This window comes from Hypanus sabinus, chromosome 17, assembly GCF_030144855.1.
Source record: "Hypanus sabinus isolate sHypSab1 chromosome 17, sHypSab1.hap1, whole genome shotgun sequence".
In the NCBI taxonomy this organism is placed as follows: Eukaryota; Metazoa; Chordata; class Chondrichthyes; order Myliobatiformes; family Dasyatidae; genus Hypanus; species Hypanus sabinus.
Window position 1 is genome coordinate 18,921,745 of NC_082722.1, and position 12,664 is coordinate 18,934,408.

The 12,664-nt window shown below is 43.5% G+C and overlaps 1 protein-coding gene across 1 annotated transcript in view; it reads right to left on the reverse strand.

Moving 5' to 3' along the window:
- LOC132407120 (adhesion G-protein coupled receptor G1-like) overlaps positions 1-12,664 on the reverse strand; it is a 70,446-nt gene that overhangs the window by 13,822 nt on the left and 43,960 nt on the right. Inside the window, exons 4-6 of the mRNA XM_059993415.1 lie at positions 8,515-8,556; positions 3,629-3,668; positions 376-517 (exon numbers count right to left, since the gene is read on the reverse strand). Coding sequence (XP_059849398.1) covers positions 376-517; positions 3,629-3,668; positions 8,515-8,556 — 224 coding nt within the window. The remainder of the gene's footprint in view (positions 1-375; positions 518-3,628; positions 3,669-8,514; positions 8,557-12,664) is intronic.

Sequence of the window (12,664 nt, forward strand, 5' to 3'; positions counted from 1 at the left end):
AAATACTTCAACTCTCAACTTAATCCCATGCCCTTTGATTTTTAGCTCCCAACTCCTGGGACAAAGACCTATGAAAACCCATCATGATTTTATCTATCTCCATAAAGTCACTCATCAATCTCCTTCATTCCAAAGGAATAAAGTCCTAGCCTATCCAACCTCTCTCTGTAGTTTAGGCTGTCCATCACAAAGAAAAACACATTGATTTATCTTGATGGAAACATTTAAAATGACACATAAATATCATTGGTGGCTTCTTTTAGGCAAATTTCCTTTCTGTTTTGTTAATCGAGATACATTTAATGAGTCATCTAAAGATTGCTTGTATATGTAGCTGCAGCATAGGTGGACAGTTTGTGAGTTCCTTGTACTTACCCATGATGAATTAGCAATCAGTCTTATTGGTTGTTTTCTGGGGATTTCCTGTTTTTTCATAACCATACAATATCCTTGTGTTTGCATAGTGCCATTCTTTAACTCTGGGCAGTCATATAACTTCATGCATTTGCTTTTGTATCTGTGAAACCATAAGATATGAAAATGTATAAACAGTAATGTAACATGCAAATTTACTGTCTCAATGGATGGGAGAGTAATTTATGTCATCTCTATTCAGTCATTTCCACTTTACCCTCTTTCACTATTCTCCCTGCCTCACCCAAACCTTCATCAGTCATATTGATGAAAGGATCTACAATCACATCAACATTAGTACAGTTATGTGATTGAAAGGGCAGGTGGGTTCCAGTGATCAGTGCATAATGAACAGAGTAAAGTTTAACAGCACATCCTCACCACTGATGCTGCTACATTCACACACACACACACAGAGCAGACATAACACAAGCAAGCATACACCACATGAAGATACACACACTATATGAACATATCAAGTACATATGGTGGGGGTGGGGTAATTGATAAGTTCATAGCCTAAAGTAGAAGGAGTCAATTTTCCTAGCACATTCGGTTTTCAACATAATCCCCTCCTACATTTACACACTTAGTCGAGTGGTCGTGGAGCGTACAAATCTTGAACCCGCAGAAAGTGTCCACAACATAGGTGATTGATAAGTTTGTGGCCTAAATAGAAGATGAGTTATACAGTTCTAGTTACATGCACATGCACTTCAACTCTGAGTGATTATGCAGAAAGTTTGAAGTTAATAACTCATCTCCTTCTACCTTAGGCTACAAACTTATCATTCACCTCTGCTGTGGACACTTTCTGGAGGTCCAAGATCCATATGCTCCACAACCATTGGACTAAGTGTATAAATGTAGGAGGGGACTATTTTGAAAATTAAATGTATGAGGCTTTCTAAAATTGACTCCTTCTACCTTAGGCCACAAACTTATCAATCGCCCCTCCTACATGCACATACACAAATGTATACACATTTGTAAGCACATGTACACACACGTGCACACAACACACCCACCATTGGGATAGATCAATAATTGTCATAGATCTTAACATTACATGACTATACGGCAAGATTACCTGATGCCCTTTTTCAGACGAGGACCAGTAGATCTGTGGAATGAACAAAAATCCTCCCCCCTTTAAAGATGACAGCATTTACACTCCCACACTGATATTTTGATAGCACCTTCACACAGAAATATAGCTCTGCAAATGCCTTGTCACATCATGTGTGTTATTTCTAACATCACCATCACTATTCCTCAGATGAGTTGGTTGTTCTGTCATGTGTGCTTGAAGAAATTAGATCTATACACTTTGGATAATGTACATTGATCTAACTGAAATGATTAAAGATCCAACAGATACAAAAGATGTTGATATGTTTCCAATTTTCCACCAATGGGAGAAACTACAACAAGGGGATATGGTTACATAAATAGTTAATCTTGAAACTGAATTACATAGAAATGTTTTCTTGCAGAAGATGTAACTCTCTGGAATACTCTATCCTGGAGGTTGGTAGAGATTGGATCCCTGGGGATACTTAAAGAGGATGTAGATACATTTTTGAGGGAATAGGAAATTTAACGCTATGGGGAATTAGCTTAGAAGAAGAGGCAGATTAGTCATGTTCATATTGAATGGTGGGGCAGGCTTGAGAGGCTGAATGGCTGATTATGTTCTTTATGATAAAATAAGAGAATTTGTACATTCTCTGATGGAACAATTACGTCTCTGCAACCCACCTTACTGTTGCTCCGTGAGGAAATCCATACCAATCACTTGCGGCATGGAACTAGTACTTGTGCTTTGACCAGAAGACCATAAGATATAGGAGCCGAAGCAGGCCATTCAGCCCATCCAGTCTGCTCTGCCATTTAATCATAGGCTGATCAAACTCCCCTGCCTTCTTCTCATACCCTTTGGTGCCCTGGCTAATGAAAACCTTATCTATCTCTGCCTTAAATACACCCAGTGACTTGGCCTCTGCAGCTGCTGGTGACAACAAATTCCACAGATTTACCACCATCTGACTAAAGTAATTTCTCCATATCTCAATTCTAAATTGACATCCTAAAATCCTGAAATCGTGCCCTCTTGTCCTAGGCTCCCCGACCATGGGAAATAACTTTGCCATATCTAACCTGTTCAGGCATTTTAACATTCAGAATGCTTCTATGAGATTCCCCCCTTCATTCTCCTGAACTCCAGGGAATACAGTCCAAGAGCTGCCTGACGTTCCTCATACGGTAACCCTTTCATTCCTGCAATCATTCTCGTGAATCTTCTCTGAACCCTCTCTAATGCCACTATATCCTTTCTGAAGTAAGGAGCTCAAAACTGCACACAATACTCCAAGTGTGGTCTCACGAGCACCTTACAGAGCCTCAACATCACATCCCTGCTCTTATATTCGATACCTCTAGAAATGAATGCCAACATTGCATTTGTCTTCTTCACCACAGACTCAACCTGGAGGTTAACCTTTAGGGTATACTGCATTAGGACTTCCAAGTCCCTTTGCATCTCTGCATTTTGAATTCTCTCCCCATCTAAATAATAGTCTGCCTGTTTATTTCTTCCACCAAAGTGCATGACCATCCACTTTCCAACATTGTATTTCAATGTTGGTCAAACATTTGGTCAAATATCTTCTGCCATCAATCTGGCCATCAATCTGGATATGAGTGGGGCAGGATCCAGCAAGTATTTACTTCACTGCTTAACATAGAATGCCTACATCTCTAAGAACTCTAGCAAGCTTCTACCTATGCTTTCTGCCATCCCTTGTAAGTGTCAGTGTCAAGCCGCCATTTGATGGTGAGGAAACTTCATTGACCTTGATTGTACTGAATTCCCCTGTTCATGCATTTTCTGTTAACATTCAGTGAGGTGATATGAGGAAGCTGATGAATGCACTTTCTCCACCTCCACCCAGAGCAATGGGAACATTCTGACCAACTGAGGCTGGATCAACGATCCTTCTTATAGTGTATCATCGAGAGACTCATCCCCAGCGTAATGGCGATTTGAATAATCTGCACTTCAGACTATTGTAAACAATGTACAAAATACATCATAAATTATGAGAACACAGTTCTGAAATTGTCCTATTTTTCCTGACCACAACTCCTCAGCCGTAAATCTTTATACTTCATATCTAACAACAGTGAAAAAGATAGTTCAATTATAACATACTTTTTAAAACTTGTTTGTTGATTGATCACATTTGGAAAACCTGACATGAAATGGTAGAAAAAATTGTTGTAAGTATTTCAGAAATAATTTGTGTTCCTGTGGCTTTATCTACCCACACTTCACTCCTTTGTTAGCCAGTGATTAAACAGGTCATCAGTTCTATAGAGGAAATCAATGTGTTGTACTGGGCAGTGAGGACAGGTTTACACAAAGTGCAATCTGTGCCAACTGCAAGGAATTGGAATTTGTTGGACAAGAGAGCAAGAGAATTAAGTTACTCAAAGTCAAGTAAGTGTTTCACCAAAAATACAGTGCTAAATTAAGAAGAAATTATCAAGCATTAATCACTAACCTAGAAGCTAACACAACAATAACAAGGAAAGAGTGGTTTAGTTAAGGATACAAATGAAAGATCAGCATCTTTATGAAAGAGAAAGGAGAGTGAAATATTTCTTAGATCATGGCTGGGTAACTGGGAACTATTCCTGAATGTATGGGAATTTCTGCTCCTTGTGTCTCCGGATGCCATGCTGCACAGGTAGTGTCTCTCATTGACCACACTCAGATTTAAGATTTCAGAAGCATTTATGGAGCATGAGGGAGATTGACTAAATGATAAATGAGCGGTCATTTGAAGGGTAGAAAGAGACAGGTAAAACAGCAGCAGCCATTCTCAAATCAGTTCTCAGTATTAGAGACTCATGGAGATGATGGCACCGTGGCAGAGGACAGTTCAGCTCATGGCACCATGGACAGTCAGACCACATGGGGAGCACCACAACGGGTAAAACTGCAACTGTAGAGAGAAATGCAGTGAGAGTTAATTTAACTGAAAAAAAAAACAAATGTATGTAAGGGGTCAGATGGTTACAGTGAAAAATGGTAATTCTATATACAGTTGTTCCTGAAGTTATCTGTATCGTTCTCTGAGACCCTGAAATATGACCTACCCACAAAGTGTACAGATCCACAGAGAACCAGCCACATGGTTCTACTGAGTTTGCATTCATCCCTCAATGCTCAGACCTTACCTGGAGTGAAACTATTCATCAGCCTTTTACAATCCCAATAAACCCAGAACATTTCTTATGGTCAAACCACCAAACAGGGCAGAATTGCCTCAATGACATATTTCACTGGGTTGGCTGGCAAAGTAACAGAATGGAGAATGGAGAGTGATAATCAATTATAGATTATTAAATCAGGTCACTCCAGTGTATGGCCCAAAAGTCTGCTGTGACAGATTGCAGAGAATGCAAATGATGGAATCAGCAGCAGCAAACAATCTCCAGAAAAAAATTCATTGAGTGGAGTAGCTTCTGTTGGGATAAAGGACTGATGCAACCGTTAACATTATCTGAGAAGTAAAAATGAATCTTGGGAAGGGAGGTTCCCTTATGCAGAGACACTGCACAAGATCTACATGCTCCATATTTTCAAAACGAGATATAATCTCTTTGGGATGTGTGAAATTCTTGAATGACATGCTATTGTAGAGCAAAAGAATGAACTGCTACAGCAGGGATTCCCAATGTTTATATGGCATGGGCTCCCATCATTAACCGAGGAGTCTATTGACCCCAGTTTGGGAACCCTGTATAAGAAGAACAGCAGATCAGCCAGTATCGGTGGAGGGAAATGGATATTGAAATGTTGAATTGAGATCCTTTTGAACTGAAAAGGTACAGGGGGAGATAGATGATATAGAGGGGTGAGGGGAAGGGGTGGAGTAAAAGCTGGCAAGAGATAGGTGGGTCTAATTGAGATGGAGTGATAAGCACATGGAGGAGACAAGTGTACATGGAACAGAGCTTGAAGGGAACAGTTGATAGAATCTGACAGGAGAGGCAGGTGAAGCATCAAAACCAATAAGGAAGGTGGGGAGGGAGATGGGATAGAGGGGATGGGGAACCAGTGGGAGGAGGGTGCACATGATGAGCAGATGGAGTGTTGCAGAGGAGGATAGAAAGAAGGTAAAAGGAGAGAGGTGGTTAATTTAGGTATGTGTAGAATAAAAGTAAATTTCCAGCATTTTCTGTTTTTTATTTTAGATTTTAGAGAAGCATCAGCAGTCTTTTTTTAAATTTTTATTGGCAGCAGGAGTAACTGTTGGAAGTTGCATCTGGAGCAATCCAGGAAGGAATTCCATGGACTCCAGCACCATCAGTGCGAGTTCAATGACCATGGACACCTTCAAATGATTGCATAGCCTCCAACTGCGACTCCAGCCCAGGTCTTCACGTGCTGTGATTGTGACTCCGGTCTCCCCTACCCCCACCACCGCTCTGCAACCCTGTCTCCCTCAGATCCCATCATCAGCTCCTGGGCCCTCAGAGGCTCCATCTTCCTCTCACCCCAACCATTCCTCTCCATTGATACTACCAGCCTCCCTCCCCCCCCCGATCCCATCTCTCAGCTGTGCCGGGTCTTTACCATTCCCTTCGACCTTTGACTGGCAGAGTGCTCTGTCCTCAGGAAGGGCCTTGCCTTTGTCCCCCTTTGCCCACACCTCAGCAAGTTCCGCGTATGCCATGACACAGAACTCTTCTTCAGCTGGCTCTGTCTTCGAGCCTACTTCTTTGGCAAGGACTCTCCTACCCCCACCGAAGACCCCTTCTCCCGTCTTCAATCCTCCTCCTCTTCATGGACACTCCGCTCTGGTCTTCTGCCTGCTCTGCATCTCTTTATTGCTAACTGCCGACAGAACATCAACCGTCTTGACTTCACCACACCCTGTTCCAATTCCAACCTAAATCCTTCTGAATGCTCTGCTCTCCGCTCCCTCAGCACCAATCACAATCTCACTATAAAACCCGCTGATAAGGGAGGCGCTGTTGCAGTCTGGTGTACTGACCTCTACCTGGCCGAGGCACAGCGACAACTTGCTGATACCTCCTCTTATTTACCCCTGGATCATGACCCCACTAAGGAGCACCTGACCACTGTCTCCCACACAATCACCAACCTTATCAGCTCTGGGGATCTCCCATCCACTGCTACCAACCTCATAGTTTCTACACCCCACACTTCCCGTTTCTACCTCCTACCTAATATCCACAAATCTGCCTGTCCAGGTAGACTCATTGGCTCAGCTTGCTCCTGCCCCACCGAACTCATTTCTGCATACCTCGACACTGTTTTATCCTCCCTGTTCAATCCCTTCCCACCTATTTTCGTGACACTTCTCACACTTTGAATTTTTTCAATGATTTTAAGTTCCCTGGCCCCTACTGCCTTATTTTCACCATGGATGTCCAGTCCCTATATACCTCCATCCCCCACCAGGACGGTCTCAAAGCTCTCTGCTTCTTTTTGGATTCCAGACCTAACCAATTCCCCTCTACCACCACTCTCCTCTGTCTAGCGGAATTAGTCCTTACTCTCAATAATTTCTCCTTTGGCTCTTCCTGCTTCCTCCAAATCAAAGGTGTAGCCATGGGCACCCATATGGGTCCAAGCTATGCCTGCCTTTTTGTTGCCTATGTGGAACAGTCCATGTTCCAAGCCTATCCGGTTATCTGTTCCCCTCTTTTCCTTCACTACATTGGCATCTGCATTGGCGCTGCCTCCTGAACTTGCTGACTTCATTAACTTTGCCCCCAACTTTCACCCTGTCCTCAAATTTACCTGGTCTATTTCCGACATCTCCCTCCCCTTTCTTGATCTTTCTGTCTCCATATCTGGAGAAAGCTTATCTACTGATATCTACTATAAGCCTACAGACTCTCACAGCTATCTGGACTATTCCTCTTCCCACCCTGTCTCTTGCAAAAATGCCATCTCCTTCTTGCAATTCCTCTGTCTCCATTGCAACTGCTCTCAGGATGGGGCTTTTCATTCCAGGATGAAGGAGATGTCTTCCTTTTTTAAAGAAAGGGGCTTCCCTTCCTCCACCATCAACTCTGCTCTCAAACACATCTCTTCCATTTCACACACATCTGCTCTCACCCCATCCTCCCGCCACCCGACTCGGGATAGGGTTCCCTTGTCCTCACCTTCTACCCCACCAGCCTCTGGGTCCAACGTATAATTCTCTGTAACTTCTGCCACCTCCACTGGGATCCCACTACTAAGCACATCTTTCCCTCTCCCCCTTTCTGCTTTTTGCAGGGATCGCTCCCCATGCAACTCCCTTGTCCATTTGTCCCCCCATCCTTTCCCACTGATCTCCCTCCTTGTAAGCAGAACAAGTGTTATACCTGCCCTTACACTTCCTCCCTCACCACCATTCAGGGCCCCAGACGGTCCTTCCAGGTGAGGCGACGCTTCAGAGAAGTGTTCAGAGAAACGGTCTCCCATTCTGCGCCGGTGCTCCTGGTGCGGACCTCTGTATATTGGTGAGACCTGACGCAGAATAGGAGACCGTTTCTCTGAACACCTATGCTCTGTCTGCCAGAGAAAGCAGGATCTCCCAGTGGCCGCAGATTTTAATTCCACGTCCCATTCCCATTCTGATATGTCTATCCATGGCTTCCTCTACTGTCAAGATGAAGCCACACTCTGGTTGGAGAAACAACACCTTATATACCGGCTGGGTGGTCTCCAACCTGATGGCATGAACATTGATTTCTCTAACTTTCGTTAATGCCTGTCCTCCCCTTCTTACCCCATCTCTTATTTATTTATTTATCCCCCTTTTTCCTCTCTTTTTTTCCCTTTCTTTTCTCTCTCTGCCCCAAAATGCAATCACTTTCAAAAGTATTTCTTTCTGATTTACTTTGATAAAAATCTGTGGCTGAGAAAAGATATTCATAATGGCTAGATATCTGAACTTTCGTGAATCTGTGATTTGTTAATCACCATTAATTTGAATAAAAGGGAAATGGAACTGAAAGGATTCAAAGTGCTGAAAGTTTCTCAGGATGTTAAAAATTTAAGTTACTGACCTTGGCATTCTGTCCTCATACATTGATATATGCAACAAATACCTGCAGAGACAGAGTTAAAGAGACACTTTTACGGAGTTACTGCAGTGGTTATGACCCAAGTGCAGAGGGAGAGACACTGAAGCCGATGAACAGTTCACTGACATAATAAGACTGTGCAGAATTAAAGGAAAGCCCATAAATGCTTGTCCATTAACCAAAACTCTCAAACAGAAAGTTAATGCTGACATTGCAATGAAGAATCAATAACTTAATACTAAATTAATACTGCTCCTTTACAGTGTCAGTCAAGCAGTAGACTTCTTTCCCAGAACAAGGACAGAGGTAAGCAGGGAGCATAGACTTTGCTGTGCTTTTGGTAAAGTCTCAACAAGACTGGAATGAGAGGCAGGGAGTTAAATACCACCACAATGAAACACTAATTGGCTGGAACGTGCATACTCATGAGTGTGATTGCTGAACCCATTCCACAGTCTGTCTGTGTGGACACATAGACCCTGCAGGAGAGTCTGTGGTTGTAACAGGGTCCCCCTCCCTAGGTGCAGCTCCCAAAGTGCTAGAAACACGTGCCTGTTGAAATTCCTGGATGAGAGGCTTGTCCAGGATGATGTGGATCAGAACCAAACAACATTCCTCAGGCCATACCCCTTACAAGTCAGGCATCCAGCAAGATGCCAGGAGTTGCAATATAGAATAGACCAAGGAACGGGGAGAAGAGGAAGATGGGATAACTGGAGCTGGGAATGGGGTGAGGGTTAGTCACCGGCTTGAGCTGGGAAACATGGAACAATGGGTGAATCTTCATTGATGAAGATAGGCACCAGATATATGAGACCTTGTTGATAGTATTCTCCATTATGACTTGTCCCATTTAGAATGGGGCCAACCTGCAGCACTCAGCTTCCAAGGGAAGATCTCCAGATATCAGCCAGACTTTCTGTCCTGACTTGACAGGCCTCACTTGTCGATGGAACTGATCAGCGTGCTGGGCATGTTGTTTCTGAGTGCGCTGCAGAGAATCCATCACCCATCTCCACGTGCACTTATAGTGTTGGACCAAATGTTCAGCAGCAGAAACTCCCATGTCAGTCTCTTGATCAGGTAACAGTGGTGACTCGAATTCCTCCTGGCATTCCAAGGGGACATGCCAATGGAGAAAAACTGGAGTTTATTTTGGGCAATAATTCCTCAACCAATTGGTAGCTCCCAGGATATGGGGATAGAAGAGAAAAGACAGTGCAGGGTTGTCTCCAGTTTCTGATTCTCTCTCTCAGTCCTGATTAGACACTATATCCTGGGGGAAGCTGTGTAGCCTGAACACATACTGAACCATGTGGGTGGCAGTCTCACGTGCCAACAGAGGCTCGGGGAGAACAATGAAGTGGACAGCCTTGGAGAACTGTTTCACAATCAGGAGAATGGTAATGTTTCCTTCAGATGGGGGGAGACCAGTGATCAAATCCACAGACAGGTGGGACGAGTGGTACTGAGACACAGCCCGCAGACATAGCAGATCTGCAGTGTGCTGGCGCGATGTCTTGTTCTGGGCAGAAGTAGGACAAATTGAGACAAAGTCATGGACATCCTGGGATATAGATGGTCACCATAATCATCTCTTGATAAATTCTAAGGTCCATTGAATTCCTGGATAACCAGCTAGTTGGGGGAAGTGACCCCATTCCAACACTCTGGGGCACAGACTGGCAGAGACGAGCAGTCATTTGGAAGATTCCTCACCTGGACTGGCAATGCCACAGTTGTATGGCTGGTGTGTTGACAGGAAGGTGGCCTTCTTACTGAAGACTTCAAGAAGGTCAACATATTCAGCCAGAACAACAGACAGGTCTACACTAGCAGTTGGCACAGAAGGGGAAACATTGGCAGGGGCCTGGGCTGGATCTAGACATATAGACATGCTGATCCCCACTCTTGGAGTGCCTTTCTGTCTATCTGTTGTAGTGTTGAGATAGCTAAGGAAGGCCAAGTACCAGCAGGGAGCATTATATGATTAGGGGAAGACACTTGCAGGGAACACTAATTGGTTGAATGTGTATACTCATGAGCATGATTGCCAAACTCAATCTGCAGCCCACCAGCGAGAATACACAGACCCTATGGCAGTGTCTGTAATTGTGACAGCAGCACTGTGATTCCCAGGAAGAGTCATGCATGTCCAGTTCCTACGTAGATTCAGTTCACAAACCCATAGCATTTTAGGCCTGAGCAGTACCAGGAGATATGGGGATGACTGAGGAAAACTTGCATTGAGCTAGATGGTCAATGATGATCTCAATAACAGGCAGAACATGATTCGGGGAGGAGTAGACTTCCCCTGTTGCTCACACTCCATTTTCCATACATTCTATGTTGTGCAGCAAGTACCCACGTGTGCTGTCAGGTGAGGTGTCCTGGGACTGAACTTGTATTTGGTTCTGTTTAAATGCAATTCTTGAAATTCCAGAGCACATGCACAGTTTTAAAAAGCCAGCAACTTTTTGGAATCATTCGACATAGCGAGAGATTGCAGGAGCTCATTTGCTCCAAATATTCAGTGTGCAATATAAATACAAGTTTAGATCTCAGCAGAACTGGAGGATATGTGGGTAGAAGTTAAACCCAGTATTGAGATCAAACATCAGCTAGGTCTCACTGATTATTACGAGAAGACCAAAGAGAGCTTTAGGCCCTCCTTCTCACAACTCTTTTTCTTTTCCATGTTGTACATCAAGTACCCACCGACACTGAAGTAATCCTGTGTTTCCACTCAAGGCTGAGTGTGGCACTGTTTTATCCTTTAACCACATCTAACATCATAGACAATGGGTTTGAAATAATGCACCCAACAGGCACAGACAGGTCTGTCACTGCATTATACTGAGCACAGTACCAGTGGACAATCAGTTCTACGTCACTTGGTCACCGGACTGGTGGAAACAAGTTACTCTTTAAACTGGGAAGCAGTACTGATAGACTTGAGTTGTTGCCACAGCTCAGAGTTCGTAAAACAATGAAAAGTATTGATGGAAATAGTTCTCCATATGATAACATATACTCAGTGGCCACTTTATTAGGTACTTCCTATAACTAATAAAGTGGCCACGAATTGTAGGTTCACGGTCTTCTGCTGCTGCAGCACATCCACTTCGACATGTTCTGCATTCAGCAATGACCTTCTGCACACTAGCGCGTGTTTATGTGAGTTACTGTCAGATCAAGCCAGTCTGGCCATTCCTCCTCACCTTTCTCATTACAAAGCATTTTTCCTCACAGAACTACTGCTCACTGGATATTATTGTTGTTTTCTATAAACTCTAGAAACTGTTGTGCATGAAAATTTCAGGATTTCAGCAGTTTCTGAAATACTCAAATCACCTATCAGGCACTAATGATCATTCCATGATCAAAGTCACTTAGATCATATTTTTTCCCAATCTGATATTTGGTCTGAACAACAACTGAACCTCTTGACCACGTCTGCATGCTTTTATGCATTGAGTTTCTGCCACATGCTCGACTGATTAGAGATATATGTACTATTGAGCTGGTGTACCTAATAAAGTATCCACTAAGTGTATTAGTCCTGGATGGACATCAGAACCTGTTTTAAGCTCCAGTAAAGGAGGCAGGGTGGAGAGAACAAAGAGAGTATCAGGAAAGGGGTGATGAAGAGAGACAGCAGAGAGAGGTTGCTCACACAGAAGAGACTGCAAATGTTGGAAATAGGTAATCACACACACAAAATGCTGTAGTAGGTCAGGCAGCATCTATGAAGGGAAATGAACAGACAACGTTTCAGGCCGAGATTCTTCATCAGTTTCTGATACTGCCTGATCCGCTGAGTTCCTTTGGCATTTTGTTGAGAGAGGTTGCTGACGATTTGTTAATCCCTTCAGAACACAGAAAATAGAACATTATACAGTACAGCACAGGACAGATACTATAGCTTATAATGTTGTGCCAGACTATATTGGGGTAGTAACTGGATGAGGAAATGGAGGGATGGGTTAGTAAGGTTGCTAATGACACAAAGGTTGGGGGTGTTGTGGATAGTGTGGAGGGCTGTCAGAGGTTACAGAGGGACATTGATAAGATGGAAAACAGGACTGAGAAGTGGAAGATGGAGTTCAACCCAGATAAGTGTAAAATGGTT